The sequence below is a fragment of the Tamandua tetradactyla genome, chromosome 7 (genome assembly GCF_023851605.1).
Source record: "Tamandua tetradactyla isolate mTamTet1 chromosome 7, mTamTet1.pri, whole genome shotgun sequence".
NCBI classification, from domain to species: Eukaryota; Metazoa; Chordata; class Mammalia; order Pilosa; family Myrmecophagidae; genus Tamandua; species Tamandua tetradactyla.
Genome location: NC_135333.1, coordinates 121017119 through 121040334, shown reverse-complemented (window position 1 = coordinate 121040334; position 23216 = coordinate 121017119). Strand labels below are relative to the sequence as shown.

At 33.7% G+C, this 23216-nt stretch overlaps 2 protein-coding genes across 2 annotated transcripts; both read right to left on the bottom strand.

Moving 5' to 3' along the window:
• Positions 1–3207: 3207 nt before the first annotated feature.
• LOC143690083 (olfactory receptor 9K2-like) lies at positions 3208–4149 on the bottom strand. The gene has a single exon (XM_077168077.1). It carries the CDS (start codon positions 4147–4149, stop codon positions 3208–3210), a length of 942 nt encoding a protein of 313 aa, XP_077024192.1.
• Positions 4150–16612: 12463 nt separating this feature from the next.
• LOC143690630 (olfactory receptor 9K2-like) lies at positions 16613–22437 on the bottom strand. Its single transcript, XM_077168264.1, has 2 exons — positions 22357–22437; positions 16613–17569 (listed from the first exon to the last, which is right to left on the bottom strand). Exons 1-2 carry the CDS (start codon positions 22435–22437, stop codon positions 16613–16615), a joined length of 1038 nt encoding a protein of 345 aa, XP_077024379.1.
• Between the last annotated feature and the right edge of the window lie 779 nt (positions 22438–23216).

Below are 23216 nucleotides of genomic sequence, written 5' to 3'. Positions count from 1 at the left end.
GGTTCTCCAGCTGAAGTCAAATTGATTTTCACAAAATTTCCTAATAGATAGCCAGGAAAAAAAAACATTTTCCTGATGAATTTCAGCATACTAGAAGCTAAGTCATGCATTATTTTACACAAACATGAATCCACATCTGGAGAAGCATTTGCTTTTGGAGTCATCAGCTGATGAAGTCTCTTATAATGCACTTAATTCTCCAAGATCCATCTATCTTTTGCACAAGCCAAAGAGACTAATTAAATGTGGATGTGATAAGAATTCTCACCCTGCATTTTTCAAGTCACCAATTGTGACACTAATCTCTGCAATCAAAGCACCGAATTTTCCAAGACCCATCTATCTTTTGCATAAGCCAAAGAGACTAATTAAATGTGGATGTGATAAGGATCCTCACCCCGCAGTTTTCAAGTTACTGATTGTGACACTAATCTCTTTGATCAAGAATGTGGTATTAACTCATGCCAGTAAATCTCATGATTTTGTTAGGTAGAAGCAATTACGATGGCTTCTAAATGTGTCTTTTTTTGTTCAATAGTGTCCACTGCATGGCTAAGGAACTAAATGTTAGGAATTTGTTAGTTGCTGGTTGTGCCTGTTTAAGCTCTGTGTTCTCAGACAAAGGAAATAATCACAAGCCAAAACTCTATTGATTACTTTGCCTTCATTAACTATTCTGACTCAGAGCCAGGGTGCAGATTTATCTCCAAGAATTAGTGTCAGTAAAAGCTAGTTTCCAGTTATCCCTGAAAAGTCTGGTTATGCCCTTCTCTTATGATAATTGACAATATAGAAGAACATTCTTATCCCCTGAGAGACACCTATTAATGTTAGGGCCCTGCTTTCTCAGTTTAAGACTACTGATAGTCAATGGAAAAGGACTCTGTGCCTGGACTCAAGTGCCTGGAATTAGGAACCTCTTTCATTGAAGGCTTATTCCTTTCTAGGACTCGGAGTGTTGTGTGAAAGATTATGCATTTACTCCCCAGGGGAAGGTTAATAAATATTCCATTTACTAACTTAATCATTCTGCTGCATTCAGCAAGATGACCAGACCCCACCTTAGCACAGTGATTACTTTACCTGGAAACTTAAAAAATGTGTCATGAACACATGACTACTATGTCATGACTACATGCTAATTAGGTAGTTCTCTATTACCTTCAACCTTCTATATTAAAATATGTGGGTGAAGAAGAGAAATTTGGCCTAGTATAAGAGAATTCTTTAAGAAAGACATGACTAGAGTTAGAAATGGATGTAGTATTTGATGAAAGATGCTATTTTGCATCTAATTGGAGCTTTGCTCCTTTTTTCTAATTTTTCAATCTTTTCTTATGGTTCTCAGCATAGACAAGAGTAAAGCCTAACATAGTGAAGTGAGTGATTTCTCAAGATTTAGCTGTGGAAATAAAAGCATTACCTCTGCCTGGATTGTGGGGAATATTTCATGGTAGAGAGTTACCCGAAATAGGCAGAGTTAATTACTGTCAGCATATCTCAGATATAGATTCAGGGTATGAGGAAATAACAAATATGTCATTAGTTAAATATGTGGATTTAGCAAGTTCATATGAACTGTCATTTATTTTTTAAATAATTCTGATAGATAACTGTTATACACCATATTTTACATGAAGAAATTAACATGTGAAGATAGTATAGAACTTGCCCAAGCTACATGGCTAAAACAGAATTTGACAACATCCTCATTCTTGAACTTATTATCTTAATTCTTAACTTGTAATTTAATTCTTAACTCTTATATTAACTTCTTCATTTTGTGGGACAGATTTCCCTACTATAATCTCAATCATTAGAGGTTATTGATTTACTTTGAACTCTTCTTATTTTATCAAATAATTAATCAATATATCCAGTTTAGTTTACCTGCTATCAAAAATAGTCCCTTGTTTCACTACATCTAATGCTACTGCCTTTATTAAAGCTATCATCTCCTCTTACTTGGACTACCACCACACTTCTGGGTCTCCCATCTTCTTTGAGGAATATTTATCTTCCAAAGTGTTACCAGTGCCAGTCAGATCACATTACTACCTTTCTTAAGAATCCACAATGGTTCTCCACTTCCTACAGGAAAAAGTCAATCCTCTTATGCTTCTCATATATGTCTTCATGATTCCAGTGGCTTTTCTTTTAAAGCCCCCCATCACTCTTTGTCCTGTGCATTCAGGTTTAGTTATTAAACTTCATGCAATTCACCACATAATTCTTTATTTCACTTTGCAGAAAAAAGTTTATCATTTCATCTTAATAAATTTTATCTATTTTTAAAATGTGCCTATGGATCACAGACCATTGTGTTCATTCACATTTAGAGGTTCCCTTCTCTTTATAGCCTCTATATTTGTCTTTATTCATTGTATTTATAACATGACATTTTAATTTTTTTCTTGGCCTTTCTTATTTGGCTATGAGCTTCTTAGTTAAAAATTATTTAATCTAGGGGTTTTCATAAGGCCAAGAATCTATCAGAATTCAATAAATACAATTTGAAGAATGGACATTCATGAAGGCATATTTAATAGAAATGCATTAATTTGACTTTTGGTTTATTTTCAATACAGTTTTCCTGTGAATAGACAAATTTTCAAGAATAATTTCTTAATCTAGTAGATATTTAGAAGAGGAACAAAATAAGCATGATCCAAGCCCAAGAAGCTGTGAATTCATTCTGGCTTTTGACAAATAAGGGTAGCTTATAAAGTCATATTTTTGACTCTACATATTGCAGATTATCTGATACTCTAATGACTCATTTAAAAGATTTCTTAAGTAAATGTGGGAATTTGTTCCTTCTGCTTATTATGTTGGAATTTGCTACCTCTGCCTATTATATACTCATTCATGTAACATAAATTTATAACTCAAGATAAACGATACATCCAAACAACATCCTCAAGAAGACAGCTGCAAATTTGAAAACATATTTTCTGTAAACATTGAGACAACAATCATTACCTTTGTCCAAAATAAAGACAAAGTAAGGAGAAAACCACTCCAAAATCAATAGGTAAGGAAAATGGAGTCCAAATGCATTCCTTAGCAATGAGCACAAAGAATTAAAACAAAAACAACTTTGCAAGATTAAATATTTCTAAGATCAATTGGAGGATTCTTTTCCTCAATTAATCACTAAATTATTGTGAGTCAAAGACTTTCAGCTTTATCACTGTTAAGAAAGTCTTAAATAAAGATATATCTTTTCTCCAGGATCTTTCTCAGAGTTTCTTTGACATCTTTGTTTCTCAGAGAGTAAATCAAAGGATTCAACATGGGAGTCACTAGAGTGTAACATAAGGAAGCTACTTTACTCAGCTCAGGAAATCTGTCAGGAATGAAATACATAAAAATGATGGCACCATACAGCACACTGATGACTCCCAAGTGAGAGCTGCAAGTGGAGAAGGCTTTCTTACATCCCTCAGTAGGGTGTATTTTTAAGACTGTGGACACAATATAAATATAAGACACAATAATGACAAATATGATAGGCAAAATTATAATGCTGCATAAGAAAAAAGAAATCATTTTATGAATGTAAAGATCAGAACATGAAATCCTCTGAAGTGGACGGTCATCACAGTAGAAATGGTCAATGGTGCGAGATGCACAAAAGGATAAAGTGAACGTCATGCTGGTCTGGAGAACTGAGCTGACGCAGCCACAGAAATAGGATCCTGCCACCAACTGAATGCAGAGACATGATGGCATCTGAACCGGGTAGAGAAGGGGATTGCAGATGGCAATGAAGCGGTCATAAGCCATGGCTGCCAGGACAAATCCCTCGGTCACAATGAAGAGGGCAAAGAGAAACACCTGGGTCACACAGCCTGCAAAGGAGATGGACTTGCTTTCAGACCAGAAGTTTATCATAGCCTTGGGTGCAATAACAGATGAATAGAAGAGGTCAATGAAGGACAGGTTTCCTAGGAAGAAATACATTGGTGTGTTCAGCCGGGGGTTAGTTATAACAATGACAATCATCCCAGTGTTTCCTAGAAGGACCATGGCATATATGAACAGTAATAGCAGGAAGAGGAGAATGTGGAGCTCTGGGTGAACTCTGAGGCCTACAAGAATGAAGTCAGTTATTTCTGAGTGATTGTTTTTTTCTTTGTCACACATGGCAGAGACCTGCTGAAAGGCACAAGGCAAAATAAGGAAATAACATCTTGACTTTTATTTAGAGCTATAAATGCTCTCTTACATGTTGAAATAGATTATTTAAAGATTAAATAAATCTTGGATATAAAATACTTTCCATAACATGAAGAAGCAAGTCTTCAGATTAGCTATAACAAGGCTTCTGAAACCTAAATATTACTAAAGAGTGAATTTAAGGATTGAAATAATTTCTTTGGTTATTCCACTTAAATTATGCCTTCTCAGGAAGTTCAGGAAGAAGATCACCTGTTTTTAATATTTAATTTTATTCACATACTGAAATTCTCATCTTGATATAATTATAGTTACTGGATTATCTTTATCTAAAATAGAAATTTTAAGCATAACCCCCATGGCCATGACTTGTTCAATTTGTGAGAACTAATGGTTAGTTTTAAATCACTACATGACAGAAATAAACATATTTAAAAACATTTTTACCTTACTTTATTTCAGTTTTTTTCAGTTGCCACTTTTGCAGCAAGCCTTAGAAATAGAGACAATGTCTGATATGATAAATTAATAGTATAAAAATCATTAAACTAGATAAAATTAAATTATTAAAGTTATTTTCAAATGTATTCATTTTATTAGATTAGGTCATTCCCATAACTAAATGCGTTTTTAGTGTTTTTTAAAATATTTCATTTGCATTAGTAATTGTTTAATTTTTTAAATGCCATGATCATTTAGCCACTCTTTAGAAACAGAGAAATAAGTTGATGAACATCCCAACACTTACATTGCAGAGGTTTGCTTTCTATTAAGGGTGAATCAATTAATAGTATCTTAGTCTCTAGTCAGGAGAAATAGACCTAAGGTGCAAATATAAAGGATATTTCCACTTCTGAATCCTTGTATGTTTTACATATCTTCCTATGAGGACAATGTTATCAACAAAGATATTTGAAGACCATAGAAACCTTGTGTCAATTGGAGTTCATGATTACCTGCCAGAATATCAACAGTGATTGCCTATGATGGCCTTAGTTTTGTTTAGTCCTGTGAAGTTTTTTTCTGGATTCAGCTTTGAGGTTTTGCTTATCTTCTGTGAAAGACTCCACTGGGACAGGAGTAATCATAAAGTCAATTATGGATGCATAAGTGCGGGCTCCAGGGCCATTGTCCGTAAGGACTACAGAAAACTCAGATACAAACGGAGAGTTTAATAATAGCTCAAATTCAAAGAATGTTCTCTTTTTTGTTGCATGTGTACCCTTTGGGAAGACGGTGTGTGCTTTGTATTTTTCATTGACTAAGAAAAGCTCTCTATTAGTTATCATAGCAGACATATTGATAGGCATGAAGAAATAAAGAGTACATACCATATGAGGAAAGTTTCAGAGTAATATTTATAATTATGTAATAAGCTACATTTTCTATGAATTACAAAAGCATACATTCTCCCCATATTATTGTGTGCCTCTTTTTCTTCATGGCAAACAAATTTCATGATACGAGAAATATCCTCTGATGTACAAAGTCAAAGCCAGGTAGTGTTTTGCTAATTCTAAACCTTCTTATATTTAAATATTAAACAGTTAGAAAATAGTTGGAAAGAAATAACATTCAATATAATTATAGAAAAAAACCCAACTAAAAATATTTGCAAGGAATCAGTACCTATATGTAAAAAGTCCTTAGTACTTAATAAGCCTGAAAAATTAGATTAAAAAAAGAGACATAATATTTTTATTAATAAGCTTAATATCACAAGGATGTATTTTTTCTCTTAATCTTTGTATAAGCTACTTGTAATCCAATTTTAAGATCTGGTTTTTAATTTAAATTATTTATGGAATTTATGTGGAATTTTTGCAGTGTTTAATGACAGAGTGATGCTTTATAATAAAGATTACCTTTATTATAAAACAGTGTTTGAATAACGCAAGAAGTGAAAGCACCTTAAGTATTTCAAACAGGAAGATATTTGTTAAAGAGAGTTGATGCATAGCAAATTTGGAAATGTTGGAAGAATTTCTAGGTCATACTTTTTTTGATGTTTATAGCATATTTATTCATAATAGCCTCAAACTGGAAACAGTCCAGGTTTCTGTCTATAGGACAGTGTATAAACAAATGGTGGTAATTCATATAATTGAAAATTTAGAAGTATTTAAAAAATTAACTACTGATAAATGCAACATTCTAATACTGAGTGAAAGAAGTCTGACCCAAATAGTTCATAAAGTATGATTTGATCAATATGAATTCCTAGGACAGGTAAAACTTATCCATAATGGAAAATAAAATTAGTGTACTAGTTGTTTTTTAGGAACAGGGGTCAGATTCACTGGGTGGCATGTGACATGAGAGTAAGATATAGAGGGAAGGTTAATGGGCTATAACTTGATAGGAGTATGGTTACATGGGTGTTAAAATTCATCACTTAAGATGAGTGTATTTTATTGTATGTAAATATTAAGTATAAATGAATAAACTAAAAATGTTGAACTCTAAAGATATTCATCCTGAATTATTTAGGGAAAATCTACTGATGTCTGCAACTTTCCTTGAAATGGATAAAAAATAAGTTGGCTCAACTGATCAATGGGTATGTGATAAAGTGATAAAACAAGTCCATTCAAATGTTAATGGTAGAGTCTCTTTTGTGCATTACAGGTGCTAACTCTAAAATTCATTTAGCTTCCATTATTTAAAAAATATTTTCATGATGGTATGTCCTTGTGAAGGACACACTCTGTACATGTGCCTGATTTTGTTAGTACCACAGAAGGAGACAGGTTTTCTGCTGGTTACTTCCCCATGAAGAAACCGTTAGTGTGTACTCATGTGTTCCTTCATCTGCTTTGGTGGAGAGGAAAATGCACTATTAAGTTAAAGCTGATCATTCCTTTCTCCCCATCCTTCTTTTGCCATCAAGAAACTATGGTGATGGTTTTTCTTCAGGCTCTGAGTTTTGTTCCAAAACAAAGCACATTTCCTTCTGGGCTTGTGCCAACTGCAGTGAATGCATGCCACATTTCAGCTCCCTCAAATTTGTATCAGCTTCTTTCCACCTGACACTTCCATTCTTTTTTTTTCTAATGCAATTTCTTTATCATTACATTTTGGGTGCATGGTTTGGGAATTGAACCCGAGTCTCCCACGTGAAAGATGAGCATTTTACCACTGAACCACCATGCATCCTGAAATTTTATTGAGATATATTCACACAGCCTAGAAAACAGTATGATCACAGGATTATGCATACAACCCCACGATCAAATTTAGAATATTTTAATACTCCAGATAGCACATAAAAAGAAAAAAAGAAAACCTTAATCATCCCATGCTCTTTATCCCCTCATATTATTGACTTACAGTGTTGGTATGGTACATTTGTTAACTCTTGATGAAAATATTAAAATATTAAAGTTAGCTATAATTCATAGTTTGCAATAGGTACATTTCTCCCATACACTCCTCTATTATTAACTTCTTAAAATAGTGTCATACATGGGCTAGTTCATGAAAGAAATTTAAAAATAGTTGTACAGTTAATCAAAGGCATTGTTCAGCACAAGATTCACGATGTTATACATTCCCTTGTTTTGACCTCCAACTTTCCTTCTTGTGACATATATGAATCTATACTTCCCCTTTCAACCACACTTACATATCATTCAGCACTGCTAACTATTCTCACAATAATGTGCTATCATAACCACTGTCCACCTCCAAACATTTAAGCTCACTTTAGTCAAAATTCCTTACATTATAAACAAATGGTCCCCATTCTTTAGCCTCATTCTATACCCTGGTAACTATATTTTGAGTTGACGAGTATACATATTATTATTAGTTCATAATGAGTGAGGTCATTCAATATTTGTCCTTTTGTGTCTGAGTTTATTTCACTTAAAATATTTTCTTCAACTTTCATCCATGTTGACCCCTGCTTTAGAACTTCATGCATTCTTGCTGCTGAATAATTTTCCTTCCTATATATATAGCATATTTTGTTATTGATACATCTGTTGATGGACTCTTGTGTTGTTTCCATCTTTTGGCAAATGGAAATTATCTGGGGATAATTTATGATAGAGTTACAAGAAATAGGTCGAGGTAATTTCTATTAGCATTTTTTTAGATACGATATTGAGAATATGAAGAAAGAACAAATTTGGCATTAGGTAAATATTTTGTTTTAACAAATTTACATGAAATTCTTATCATCTAATCTTTCAAATAACTCTAAGAGGTGGTTAATACATGAGGAAATTAACATATGCAGAACTACTATGTAAATTGCCCAAGGCTACGCAATCAAAAACAGAATTCCAAATCTGTCTGACTCCTGAGGTTACTATACTCTCTTAAATTAATTATTGTAGGAGTTAAAAAGGTTATTGTTTAACCTAAAGCTTGCAAACACAAGTCTGTGAGGAAATGCAGACTTGAGCTTTCAGGATCTGGAACTTCCATAGAAGCTGAGATATGCAGATAAAGCACAATGAGGTGTGGAAGAGACTTGCATAAGGAAAATCAACATTCTAGCATTAAAAGTATTTACTTCCTGGAACTTATTTTTGCATTATATAACTTTTGCATGCAAGCAACCTTTATTATCTTTCTTTCTAGTATATAATTTTGTACTTGGCTGAAAATAAACATTTTTACTTTAACATTCCTTAGGGTCATAGCTGCGGCCAACAGATGGCAACCATGAAGGGACTCTAAAAAGGGATTACTCTGCTTTCATGTTAAAGTATCCAAGGAAATTGAGTGTCTCTGGATGCTGAGGATTCACCACAAGAACAGACCTAGGTCATTGTTGTAAGTCTTTTGAATAATTTTAATTTCCTTGTAGCATCAGAGTAATGGGAAATCATAGTGGGTGAATGGAGGAGTATATTTGTGTGTTGAAAACATTGTTAGAAACTACAGGGGTCTCAATGACAACTTCAGAGTCACTAGAGCTCTTTTCTTTAGTGCAGAAGTATTGTTATTGGTTTCAGCCTCAAGGCTATAATGTTTTCTATTATTATGATAGATTTAAAAGATTGCTTCTTTACCATACCTTTAGCAGAGAAAAAAAATTAATTTCTGAGCTTGTTCTTAATGAGCTGCCTTTCTTTATATAAAAACTCATATACACCTGAGTCAGAAAATATTCAATAGGAACAATGCAAAACAGGAATCAGTACTCATTAATGGTTCTTATGGAATTGTAACAGATCGGTCCCCTAAGGGGTATGCAATTCAGGATGATAGTTCTGACTCAGAGCATTCTGTTAAGTTACCTTAGTTTAATCTAAACAATTATTCTACTGAAATTTATACCAATGCTACAGATAAAATCCTATGACTCAGAATGGGAGTGGCCGCACCATCTCCTTTTGTTAACTTAGATTCTCGACAAACAGCAGTTTCGAAACTGGCCATGAGTTTAGCTCCTATTCATATTTGAAAAGGAAATATATTTTAAGAACTTTGAAACTGAAAATTCTTGTTAAAAACTATATATTGATAGTTAATGCATATTTGAAACATTAACTGAGGTATTTTAAGTAGTCAACATTTTAACATTTAATTTTGATGGTAATTATATGTGGTAAAATATTTGTTTAAAATAATGATTTAAGTATGAAAAATATAAAAGATATATTTTTATTGATAAAAAAGAATAGTTTTACCTTAAGATAAAGTGAATAAGTGTTACAAAATGAGAAAAATGTAGGACAAAGCCTGAACTAATATAATAATTGCTGAGGGTTTATAAAAAGAGAAATTACAGTCAAAATCAAGAAACATTTAATGAATCTAAAATGATGTTTTCCTGGACTCAATGAAAAAATATAAAATTTTTTCCTAGATAATCAGTGTAAAAGGCAAAGAGTCTGTGTTTTATCAAACTAGCTTACATTCACTTTTATCATGTTGTTATCTGTATAAAAAGTACTGATTTTCTCCTGGGTATCATTATACTGGCAAAAAACTGTTTCTTTTCTTGCCCTAAACCAGGTGGCTTAATCTATTAATCTAAGTAATATTACTATAAATGAATCTATTACTGGCTAAATAATATTTAAATCATGTAAATACCTAAATTCCTTTAAGCCAAATGTCTTAATGCTTTGTTCGGTGTTTATATAAACTACATATATATAAACTAAATTTATCCCAAAATAACCATGGTTTACTTTGTGAGCAGATCAGATTTGAGGGCTGAATGAATGCAAGGAAAAGATATACTTGTGGAGTCTTTTTTGTTCACCTTATGTTGCCATTAAATGCCCCTGATGTTGCTGTCACATGACCTTGGTAAAAAACAATTAAAATGTGCACTCTAGCTGGGAGGACTGGCTATCCTCCTGGAAGGAGGTGTATTTTAATAAAGATATTTAGGTCCCAGGAAGCTCCTCTTGGCCCTAGCCAGTTCCCAGAGGACCTCACTGGGCCCAGTCATGTAAACAAATTGGAATTTGGCCAATATGGTGAAAAAATATCATAAAACTGCATGCAATAAATTTAAAATTAGCAAAAATATGCAACCAATTATAAAAAATCCTCATTCCTGCATTCCTTTTCAATCAATCCAATGAATTCATTTTACAAAATCTGCTCATTTACTATGGGTACATGCCACTATTGATACTTTGTTACAATAGCGTTTGAGATTTTATAAGGAGATTCTGATTTATTAAGCAAAAGACAGTTAACAGCTGTAGCTTAACAAGAATTAAAATTAATTGAACAATGCATTCAAGAAGGACAGCTTATTCAAATAGATTTAGAAAAACCTGTTGATTTTATTATTTTCTTTACCGTGCAATCTCCCACAGGCCTATTTTGGCAAAATAATGTTTTAAAATAAATTTTTTACCAAATAATTGACAAAATGTTTAAATACATATCTGCAAAAAATCATTTCTTTGGTAGCCAAAAGTCACCAAAGATATCAATTAAGAGGTCACAATCCTAATTGCATAGTGTGTGAACCTCACAAAGGAAAAGATGTTCAAAGACTATTTATCTTCAATAGCTCTTGGCATGTAAGAATTCGAGAATTCAAGAGTTTTGCCACGCAAAGGAGGACTCCAAGAGACATTCTCTCATGCAACACGCAAGGGGTTTATTTACCACACATGTGTGGGGCTCACTGAACACGCAGGAACAGAGAGCCCCGAACCTGGGTTTTGGGAAGCTTTTTGAGGGCCAGGATAAGGGGGTGGGGTTTGAGGGTTGAACATGAGTTACAGGTTCTGCTTTATGCAGGAAGTAGATAACGAACATTTTGCAAGAAGCAGATAACAAACATTTTTCGCGCATGAGTCATGGGAGCTGCTTCTTGCAAGAAGCAGCTGTCTCGTGCAAAACTCCCTTACTCAACCTTTTCAGTTGCATTCTTAGATAAACTTTCTCTGGCAGTTATAACTTTGCATAACCAAGGCAGCAGAAAACCTTGCATAACAAAGGCAGCAGATAACCGCCCCTGGGAAGTCCCGGGTTGTTTTTCTTAGCCTGATGGGGCCCATAACTCTTTTTTTTTTATAAAATCCTTCTTTACATAAGAAAAGTTAGCTACTGTTAAGTTTTATAAAATCCTTCTTTACAGGCAAATAGCATTTAGTAATTATAAAACACAAACTGATAATCATTTGCTGATGTCAAAACTTTTATTATTTCTTAATCATGATAATAAATATGCAACTATGTAATAATATTGTAAATTACTGATTAGATATATAAAATGAAATAATATGTTGAAAATGTTTTTGTTCATTTGTTGTTAAATTTTTAAAAAATAAATAAATAAATAAACCAACTTTTACAATTTCTAAAAAGAACATAATGGATTTTGCCTAAAATAAATCAGGCTTCCCCACTAGAAAAATCCATTACCATCTTTACTAATGGTAATAATAATGGGCAGGCTGCATATGTCACCCCAGGGAAAAACAAAAGTTAGAAAACACCTTAGACCTCAGCCCAACATGCTAAGTTAGCAGCTCTAATTCAAATATTGCAAAATTTTCCACAATCTCTTAATTAGTGTTTCTAATTTTAAGTATGTTTGCCAAACAGTTACTCAGATTGAGAAAGCTTCTTTATTTGAAGGAGATGAACTGTCTCAAATGTTTTTACATTTACAATCATTAGTCAGAAATTGAATTAATCCTGCTTTTATCATGCATATAAGAGCTCATACTAATCTTAAAGGTCTTTGTCATTACAAAATCAGCAAGCAAGATACTCTTGTGAGGGTAACTCAGGATCCACAACATTTCACAAATTGACTCATATCAGTAGCAAAGGGCTTCTTCAAAAGAAATTTCCATCTTTATCTAAACAGCAAGCTCAGGTCATTGTTAGGACTTGTCAAACCTGTGGACCTTTAAATGCACTCCATTTGCATCAGGGGTTAATCCTTGAGGTCAAAAAGCAGATGAATCATGGCAAATGGATGTTACTCATATTTCACATTTTGGTAAAATGCAGTATGTACATGTTATCATAGACACTTGTTCTCATTTCATCTGGCTACCACATAATCTGGAGAATGTTTCTGCCATGTTCGATCACATTTACTTAATGCTTTTGCTGTTATGGGATGCCTTAAATCTATTAAAATGGACAGTGGTCCTGCTTATACAGGAAAGCAATTTCATAAATTTTATACTACTTTTCATAATATTCATATCAGGAATTCTACATAATCCCTCTGAGCAATAAATTATCGAATGAACAAACCGGACGCTAAAGTCTATGCTCATAAAACAAAAAGGGGGAGATCAGGAGGATGATGTTGTGAAAATAAGTACACCAAGAGATCAATTAGCAAAATCACTGGTTATTTTAAATTTTTAAAACATTTATGATAATTCATCACAGACCCCTGCAGAACAACATTTTAGTAATTTGGAAAAGAAAAATAATACAACCCAAAGAGAACTGCAGCTGCAGCCAATCTATTGGAAAGATGTTAAAGATGAGTTATGGAAACTAGGCATGATAAAGGTGTGTGGTAGGGGATTTGCTCTTGTCATTGCAGATGATGGAACCTCAGTTTGGATTTCCTTGAAGAGAATAAAACCCAGACATGTTGACCCAGACAAAAAATAACTAACTGGGTAATGTATATTATAGGACATATTACTTTAATTGCTGAAGGACAGGGACATAGTCATACTTATTGGGCTTATATCTCTAACCCACCTCTGCTGTGGGCCCTAATGTGGGCAGATCCAACTTTACCAAAATATCTGAATACAAGTTTAGGATTCCCAGGTCCAGTAGATTCTAGACTTCCAAAACTACTTAAAGAAGAAGAAAAATGGTATCAAATTTAACTCTTCTATTTTTAGGAAGACTCATATGCATAACTCTATGGAAACAAATGATACTTGCCTGTTAGATGGGAAAGAAAGTTGGAATGGATGGCAGTTATGTCATATGGATTTAGCAGTTATTGTAATTAATGATTCCTATGGAATTGAAAGAGATGCAGCCCCTGTGGGGTCTCCCATCTCTAACTTGAAGAAAACTGAGACTATATGGACAGGCAAGCTAAATCAGAGTTTATTACATAGAGGATGATTTGTGCCAAAATTTGGGATGATAAATACATTATTCAGAGAACTTTATGGGAAATTTTCCTAGGACTGGGATCAATTTTTATAGCAGCCATAAATACTATATGCAAATATGTACTAAAGATCCATATGTATTTGTGAAAAGTCATATGCATATAAATAATCAAACTTTTAATTGTGAGAATTGTTCTCTTTTCTCTTGTCTCCAAGCATTTATGTTGCAGAAAAATGAGACGATTGTAGCAGCAAGGAGAAGAAGAGGTATGCTGCTAGTGCAGATGTCAAGATCCTGGTAATCCTCTCCATAAACCCAAATCCTGACCCATTTGGCAAAAGAATATCTGAAAAGGACAAAGAGACTAATTGGACTCATTATTGCAGCTGTTACTGAAATCATTGGAATTATCACAGTGGCTGTGGTCACTGGAACTACACTGCATTCAACTATACAGATGCAGTATTATGTTAAAGGATGGATAAAAACACCAATGAACTGTGGCATAGTCTATCTTGTATTGATGAGCAAATTAATATAGACTAAATGATATAGAGACAGCATTGGTTCATATTGGAGATCAAATGTATAATTTAAATTTCTTACAAAGTTTGAAATGTGATTGCAATAAGAGCAATTTTTGTATTACCCCTTTCTGAAATAGAATGGGAAAAGATAAAAGAGGCATCTTTTGGGGCTTTCAGATAGTTTAAATCTTGGTATTTTAGAATTACAAAAACGGGTATTAGAATTATTTCAGAATAATTTACATGTAGCTTAGGGAGGTGATGTTATAGAATCAATTACCCAAGAGCTAAAAAATCCTAATCTTATTTTTGGGTGGAAATCTTCTCATTTTCTGACAACATTGGGAATAGGAATTTTACTTTTTTTTTACTATTTCTTTTCCTCTTAAGTGTCCTGGAGCACCATTTGCTATCTGTCATATCTTCTAATCATAAATAAACACAAGCTCTCAATATAATGTTTGTAAAAGCTTTGAACTCCTCCCATAAATAAGCTATAGTGCTTGGCTGGTAGTCAATGATGGGTAAGACCCATACTTCAGAGAATAAGGGCAACTGAAGACAGGCATGGTCACCATAGCTTTACAAAAAAGGGGAAATGTAGGAGTTAAAAAGGTTATTGTTTAACCTAAAGCTTGCAAACACAAGTCTGTGAGGAAATGCAGACTTGAGCTTTCAGGATCTGGAACTTCCATAGAAGCTGAGATATGCAGATAAAGCACAATGAGGTGTGGAAGAGACTTGCTTAAGGGAAATCAACATCCTAGCATTAAAAGTATTTACTTCCTGGAACTTATTTTTGCATTATATAGCTTTTGCATGCAAACAACCATTATTACCTTTCTTTCTAGTATATAATTTTGTACTTGGCTGAAAATAAACTTGTCTGAAGACTGATGTCTCCAGATCCCCTGATCCCAGTCTCTCTCTCATTTTTACTTTAACATTCCTTAGAGTCATATCTGTGGCCAACAAATTATTAACTCTTAATTTAACTTTTAAATCTTATATTTTCTTCTATATTTTATGGGGTGACATTTCCCTCCTTTAATCTCAAACATTAGAAGTTATTATTCACAATTACCTCTTTTCTTTTTATAACTAACCAATCAATACATTCAGCTTAGTTTTTCTGAAGTTGAAAAATATTCCTTCTCCCCACTATAATGCTGCTACTTTTTTAAAACTATCATCACTTCCTACTTAGTCTGTGGCAACTTTTCTGGGTCTCTTGTTTTCTGCTATGATTATTTATCTTCCACAGAGCTTGGTGTGTAGTTTTTGTAAAATGCCAGTTGGATCACAGTACTACCTTTCTCCCAGGTGAAAGAGAATAAAGATGATTCTCCCTTGTTTGCCATAGAAGTCTTCATGGTATCTGCAGTATTCCTTTTAAAGTCATCTCTCGCTCCCTTTCTTGTGCATTATAGATTAGTTATTAAGTTTGATGAAGTTCACCACATAGTTCTATATTTCCCATTGTATGGAAAAGCTATCTATTTCATCTTACTTACTTCTGTCCATTACTAAAATTCTTAGAAATGCCTGATCATTTTGATCACTCACTTTTAGAAGCTCTATTCTCTCTATTCTTCCTATAATGTTCTGTGGAACTTCTCATCTGATTGTGAGTTTCTTAAAAAAAAGAATCATATACACAGATATATATGAATTTTCATAGGGCCAAGCTGTATCAGAATTCTGTAATATCAACTGATGAATAAAGAATAAAAAAGACACATTTAATGAAAATAGAATATCTTGATTTTTGGTTTAATTGTATTACAGTTTTCTTGCAAATAGAATGACTTTCAGGAATAACTAGTCATGTACATATTTAAAAGAAGAACAAAATAATCATGATGCAAGCTAGAGACATCAAGAAATTCATTCAGCTTCTGGATAACTAAGGGTAATTCACAAAGTCACCCTTAGGACCCTGCATTGCACTGTATCTGATTCTCTCAAGACACGCAAAAAGATTTCATAAGTAAATATGTGATATTTTTCTTTCTTCTTATTGCACTGGAGTTTGCTAACTCTGCTTTATGCATCCCCATTTGTATAACATATGTTACTGACTCAGGCAAAAATTACAAACAACATCCTCAGAAAGCCAGGTTCATACTTGAAAACATATTTCCCCTCAAAATGAGATGGCAATCATTACCTTTATCCAAAATGAAGATGAATTAAGGAGAAAGCCACTACAAATCAATAGTAAGCCAAAACATAGTTCAACTGTATTCTTCAGCAGGAAGTAAACACACTTAAATTCTCCAAGATTGGATATTTCTAAAATCAAGTGGAGGACTGCTGACCTCAATGTTTCAATGAATTATGCCAAAATCAAAGACTTTCAATTATATCAGTATTAAGAAAGAATTAAATAAAAATATTTTTTTCTGCTGGATCTTTCTCAGAGCTTCTTTGACATCTTTGTTTCTCAGAGAGTAAATCAAAGGATTCAACATGGGAGTGACGAAGATGTAACATAAGGAAGCTACTTTACTTAGCTCAGGAAATCTGTCAGGTGTGAGATACATAAAAAAGATGGCACCATACAGCATACTCTCAACTCCCAGGTGAGAGCTGCAAGTGGAGAAGGCTTTCTTACATCCCTCAGTGGAGTGTATTTTCAGAACTGTGGACACAATATACATGTAAGAAACAATAATGACTATGACGGTAGGCAAAACAATAATGCTGCATAAGAAAAAAGAAACCATCTTATGAATATAAAGATCAGAACATGAAATCCTCTGAAGTGGACGGTCATCACAGTAGAAATGGTCAATGGTGTGAGAAGTACAAAAGGATAAAGTGAACGTCATGCTGGTCTGGAGAACTGAGCTGATGCAGCCACAGAAATAGGATCCTGCCACCAACTGAATGCAGAGATGTGATGACATCTGAACTGAGTAGAGGAGGGGATTGCAGATGGCAATGAAGTGGTCATAAGCCATGGCTGCCAGGACAAATCCCTCAGTCACAATGAAGAGGGTAAAAAGAAAGAACTGGGTCACACAGCCTGCAAAGGAGATGGACTTGCTTCCAGACCAGAAGTTTATCATAGCCTTGGGTGCAATAACAGATGAATAGAAGTCAATGAAGGACAGGTTTCCTAGGAAGAAATACATTGGTGTGTTCAGCTGGGGGTCATTCATAATAATGACCACCATCCCAATGTTCCCTAGAAGAATCATGACATATACAAGCAGAAATCGCAGCAAGAGGAGAATGTGGAGCTCTGGGCAAACTCTGAATGAAGAAGAACGAAGAACAACGAAGTCAGTTAATTCTGAGTGCTGTTTGTTGCACTGTCAGTCATGGCAGATACCTGCTGAAAGGCACAAGACAAAATAAGGAAATAATGTCCTGGCTTTGATTATAGATCTATAAATCACATCACTCTCTTAGATGTGAAATAGATTCCTTATAGCTTATTTAAACATTGTATGTAGAAAATTTTACCCTCATGAAGAAGAAATAATTTTGACTTCTGAATTTAATTTTATTAAACTGAGATAAAGGATTGAAATAAATTCTTTGGTTATTCAACTTAAACTATATATTTGTGGGAATTTCAGCAAGAAGATAACATTTTCTATTAATTTTACTCACATTCTGAATGTCTAATATTAATATATTTCTGGCTAAAGAATTATCCTCACCTAGAATAGGAACATTACATATAACTCAACCGTAGTGATTCGTTGCAATTATGAGAGCAATCAGTGTTTGAATCATTACATGACAATAGCGAATATATTTATATCTTATTTCATTTCAACTCTTTTAGTTTCCTTTTTCATGCAGCAAAATTTGAAAATAGAGTAAAATAGGGACAATTTATTAGTATGCTAAAAGTAACAATAATCAGTAAACCTAGCTGAAATTAAAAGACTAACATTTTTAAATGTATGTTCATTTTATCAAATTAAGATCCTTCTCATAAATTAATGTATTTTTATCATTTTCCTAAGAGCATATATTAACAATATAATATATATTATATTGAAAATAATATTTTACTATTATTAGTTATTTAATTAAAAAATACCATAACTACTTAGTCCTTCTCTAGAAGTAGAGAGACATCCTGTTGAACATCTCAACTTTTACATTTTTTCTATGAAAACTGAATTTTAATTCATAAGGTTTTACATCCTAGTTGGAAATTTGAGGTATACATTTTATATTTATACCTAAGGCTTAAATGTAAAAGAAAATTTCTCCTCAAATTCTGGTATTTTTTTTTTGTTTTCCAGTGAAGATAATTGGATCACCCCAGTATTTAAAGATGATGGTGGCTCAGTGGCAGAGTTCTCACCTGCCATGCCGGAGACCCGGGTTTGATTCCTGGTGTCTGCCCAAGCCAAAAAAGAAAAAAACCAAAAACGAAAGACCACGGTAACCTTGTGTCAAGTAGAGTTCATGATTATCTGACAGAATGTCAACAGTGTTTGTCTGTGATCACCTTAGTTATGTACTCCTGTGCAGCATTTTTCTGGATATTTTAGTGTTGAGGATTTACTTGTTGTCCATGAGGACTACAGAAAACTAAGGTACAAACAAAGAGTCTAATGAAAGTCAAAGAACAAGGAATTTTCTCTTCTCTTCTATACACTCTTTGGGAATTCTCTATGGACCTTATTTTTTTCATTAGCTAAAACTCCTTTCAATTAACTATCATGACAGACATACTGATATGCATGAGATATAGATTAAAAAGTGAGCACTTTATAAAAAAATTTCAGAGAAATGAATATTTATAATTATGTAGTAAACTACATTATTTACAAATTATGAGCACCAAACATTCTCTCCAAATTATTGTTTACCTTTTTTCTTGATGGCAAACATATTTTATATATAACAAATACTCTTGATAATTTTTGCTAATTCTGTACTTTCCTATATTTTAATACTAAGTAGTTTGAAAACAAAACAAAAGAAATGATAATGTTGAACAAAATTACAGAAAAATATACGTAGTAAAAACATTAAGAAGAAATCTGTATTTGTGCTGGTTTAAAAGGATGTATGTCCCCTAGAAAAGCCATGTTTTAATCAAATTCCCATTTCATAAAGGTAGAATAATCCCTATTCAATACTGTATGTTTGAAACTGTAATCAGATCATCTCCCTGGATGATGTGATTTAGTCAAGAGTGGTTGTTAAACTGGATTAGGTGATGACATGTCTCCACCCATTTGGTGGGTCTTGATTGGTTGGCTGGAGTCCTATAAAGGAGGAAACGTTTTGGAGAATGGGAGATTCAGAGAGAGCAGCACCACAAAGCAGAGAGTACATGAGCCAGCGACCTTTGGAGATGAAGAAGGAAAATGCCTCCAGGGGAGCTTCATGAAACCAGAAGCCAGGAGAGAAAGCTAGCAGATGATGCTGTGTCTGCCATGTGCTCTTCCTACTGAGAGAGAAACTGACTGTTTGCCATGTGCCTTTTCACTTGAGAAAGAAACTGTGAACTTCATTGGCCTTCTTTAACCAAGGTATCTTTCCCTGGATGCCTTTGAATGGACATTTCTATAGAATTATTTTCATTGGGACATTTTCTCAGCCTTAGAACTATAAACCAGCAACTGATTAAATTCCCCTTTTTAAAAAGTCATCCCATCTCTGGTATATTGCATTCTGGCAGTAGCAAACTAGAACAGCATTTTAAAAGTCCTTAATATTTACTGGGTCTAAAAAATTAGAATGAAACCACAGACATAACACTGTTTTGAATAGGCTCAGTATTATAAGGATGCCATTTTCCCTTAAGTTGGCCCATAAATGAAAGGTAATCCAGTTTTAAAAATCCACTTTTTAATTAAAAATTATTTCTAGAATTTATTTGGAATCTTCCCAGTGTATAGAAAATTGTTTGGTCAAAGCTTTTCTTTATTATAAGTTGGTATTAGTAGAAGCTTCATTAGTGTAGGAAGGAAACACACCTAGGTTATTATTATTATTATTATTATTATTATTATTATTATTATTACTATTTGTATGCTATATGGTTGAGTTCACATTTCATTGTTTTTCCATGTGGATAAAAAAAATCCGTTATTGCAGCATCATTTGTTTAATTTTTGTTTGTTTGTTTTCGTTGATGTTTGTTTGTTTTGGGAAGTGCATGGGCTGGGAATCAAACTCAAATCTTCTGCATGGCAGGCAAGAATTGTATCACTCAACTACCCTTGCACTGCTCAACACCCCCCATACAATTTAGGTATTTTAAACTGCAAGATATACATTAAGCAGAATAGCAACATGTCAAATTTGGAAAGACTGGAGGAGCTTCTAGCTAGTACTCTTGTAATAACCTCTAGCTTTATAGAAGATCACTTAAAACAGAGATATTTCCAATGGGAGGTGTGACTTAAAAGCCCAGCCCATAATTGTGATCTGAGGTTCAGATATGTGAAAATAAATATGTTATTACCTCTTTATCCATCAAAGTAGCTCTCCAGGAAGCTGGAAACTCCAAAATGCTTCAGGGAAAAAGTGCACTTGTCTCCATGACATTCCTCACCAGCAATAAAAGCCAGAAGGAGCAGAGGGTTGATCACCTTACTTTGGTCTTCCAAAATCTGAGTTTGTATGGATCTAGTTGGTAGAACCAAATCATTGATCAAAACCATACCAGCTGTAGACATTGACGTTTCCAGTATCTTCAACTTGAAAGAGCATGAGGTGTGGCTTTGAATATCTAACTACAAATGTACCAAAATTCAACATACATTTTCCCACGCTTAACTTCTAACAAAAGCATTAGTCATCACAGCATGCTACTAACTATTGAATACATGTGAAATACAAAAATTGGCAATCGATAGGGACCTAAAACAGACAAACAAACTTGAATGAATTCAAGGCTTGGAGTTATTTCGTCTATGTGCTCTAACCACGATTAACTTAAAATAGAAATAAAAAACAGATAGATATCTAGGAAACACTATGGGCATAGACATTAAAAATAAATACCTTTTAAAAATCTATGGATAAAAAATAAATAGAAGTAAATTTCAATTATATGCTATAGTAAACAGTATTTATTTATTAGTAAATACTAACAAAGTTAATATGCATCTAAACTTTTTGGATATAGCAAAATAGAAGAAGTACTTAGAGGGATATAAAAAGTATTCTATGCAAATATTATGAAGGAGAAATGCAGAAAAATCAACAGATTAATCTCAAATGTTAACGAACAAGACAAAACTGTAAGTCAAGTCAAATAAATAAAAGGAACCTATATATAAAAAATAGTAAAATAAAATATGTGTAATAGAAAATATCCACAAGGTTTAATATTTTTTTAATTAAAAATATAAAAATTCTAACAAGCTTAACAAAGGGAAAACTTCAAAACTAGAAATCATGAGTATTAGGTATAAAAAGGTTTATCACTGCAAATCCTTTATATAAAAAAAAAGTCTGGTAAAATTTTTTAACCAAAATATTTCCAATTTTGTTGTGAAATAAAAACAAATATTAAAAAGGACAAATAACATAAAAATAAAATCTGAATTTAAAAATATCTATCCCAGAAACTGAATTTTTATTACTACCTCTCCCACAAAGATACCCCATGCTCAATTGGCATCACCCCATCTCTTGTTCAAGATCTATTTCTTTCCCCCACCTCTCTCTGCTTCTAGGCCTATAACAAGACTTAAGTCTCAGCAAGCCCCAAATTGTCAGATATGAAGTATGGACTGTGATGAGAGCCAATTGACAACACAAGACTTGCAAATTTTGCTAATTTTTCATCTAAAAAAGCTGGAGAACTGTTTGAGGTGAAAGATCTTATGGGTGCAGAATCAAGATGGAAAAGATATTTAGTGGGATCAGGCCTAATTTATTGATAGGGAGAAACCAAAAAGATATTCTGAAATTCTTAAACACCATGGAAATTCAGCGGTGGTTGAGGATAAATGGATAGCTAACCTGCAGAGACAAGATAGACATTGTTATGGAATGAACTGTAGAGTCAAAACAACAATCAGAATAGTCTGATTCACAGAGATCTTTAGTGTTGTCTACTGATCATTGTTTCCTTAAAACTGAAATAGATATCAGGCTACTAAAGTCTTACTTGATGGGAATAAGCATAAAAGTCCTCAGTCCTGTGAACAAAAGTTTGACTTGAATCACAAAAATGGAGAGTCATGGTCATAGCGCCAGTTTGAAAGTATTAGGCTCCCCAGAAAAGCCATGTTTTGATCCTGATTCAATCTTGTGGAGACACCTGTTCCTTTTATTCCTAATCCAATACTGCAGTTTGGAAAACTTGATTAGATTATCTCTGCAGAAACGTGACACACTCAATTGTGAGAGTGATTTTTGATTAGATGGAGATATGACTCCACCCATTCCCAGTGGGTCTTGATTAGTTTACTGGAATCCTGTACAAAAGGAAACATTTTGGAGAGAGCCAGAAATGACAGAATCCTCAGAGCCAACAGAGAGAGCAGATGTAGATGCTTGGAGAACATTTGCTTCAGAGAACAGAGACGCTGATGTTTGGCAATGCTTGGGGCCCAGCAGACATTACCATGAGATGTTAAGCAAGCCAAAAACTGGAGAGAGCCAAGAGAAGCCAAGAGATGAAAGCCACCCCCAGAGAAGTGAAGTGAGGAACCCCCACAGAAACAGAGGCTGAAAGCAAGGGAGCCCAGGAGCAAGGGACCAGCAAATGCCAACCACATGACTACCCAGCTGACAGAGGTGATCTTGACCCATTGACCTTTCCTGAGTGAAGGTAACCTCTTGTTGATGCCTTAATTTGGACACTTTCACTTCCTAAGAACTGTAAAACTGTAACTTATTAAATTCTCCTTTAAAAAATCTGTTCCAGTTCTGGTGTATTGCATTCTTGCAGCTTGCAAACTAGAACAGCCATTCGATCAATTGCTAGATTTGAGTCAATTATTAGATATTGAGAAGTCCTTTGTG

What these genes read in the sequence shown, in the direction of transcription:
- LOC143690083 (XM_077168077.1), bottom strand. Translation starts at nt 4,149, where the DNA reads ATGTGTGACAAAGAAAAAAACAATCACTCAGAAATAACTGACTTCATT.
- LOC143690630 (XM_077168264.1), bottom strand. Translation starts at nt 22,437, where the DNA reads ATGACCATGACTCTCCATTTTTGTGATTCAAGTCAAACTTTTGTTCAC. An exon ending in TTTATGCTTATTCCCATCAA is followed by an intron (nt 17,570 to 22,356) that starts GTAAGACTTTAG and finishes CATGACTGACAG; the next exon opens with TGCAACAAACAGCACTCAGA.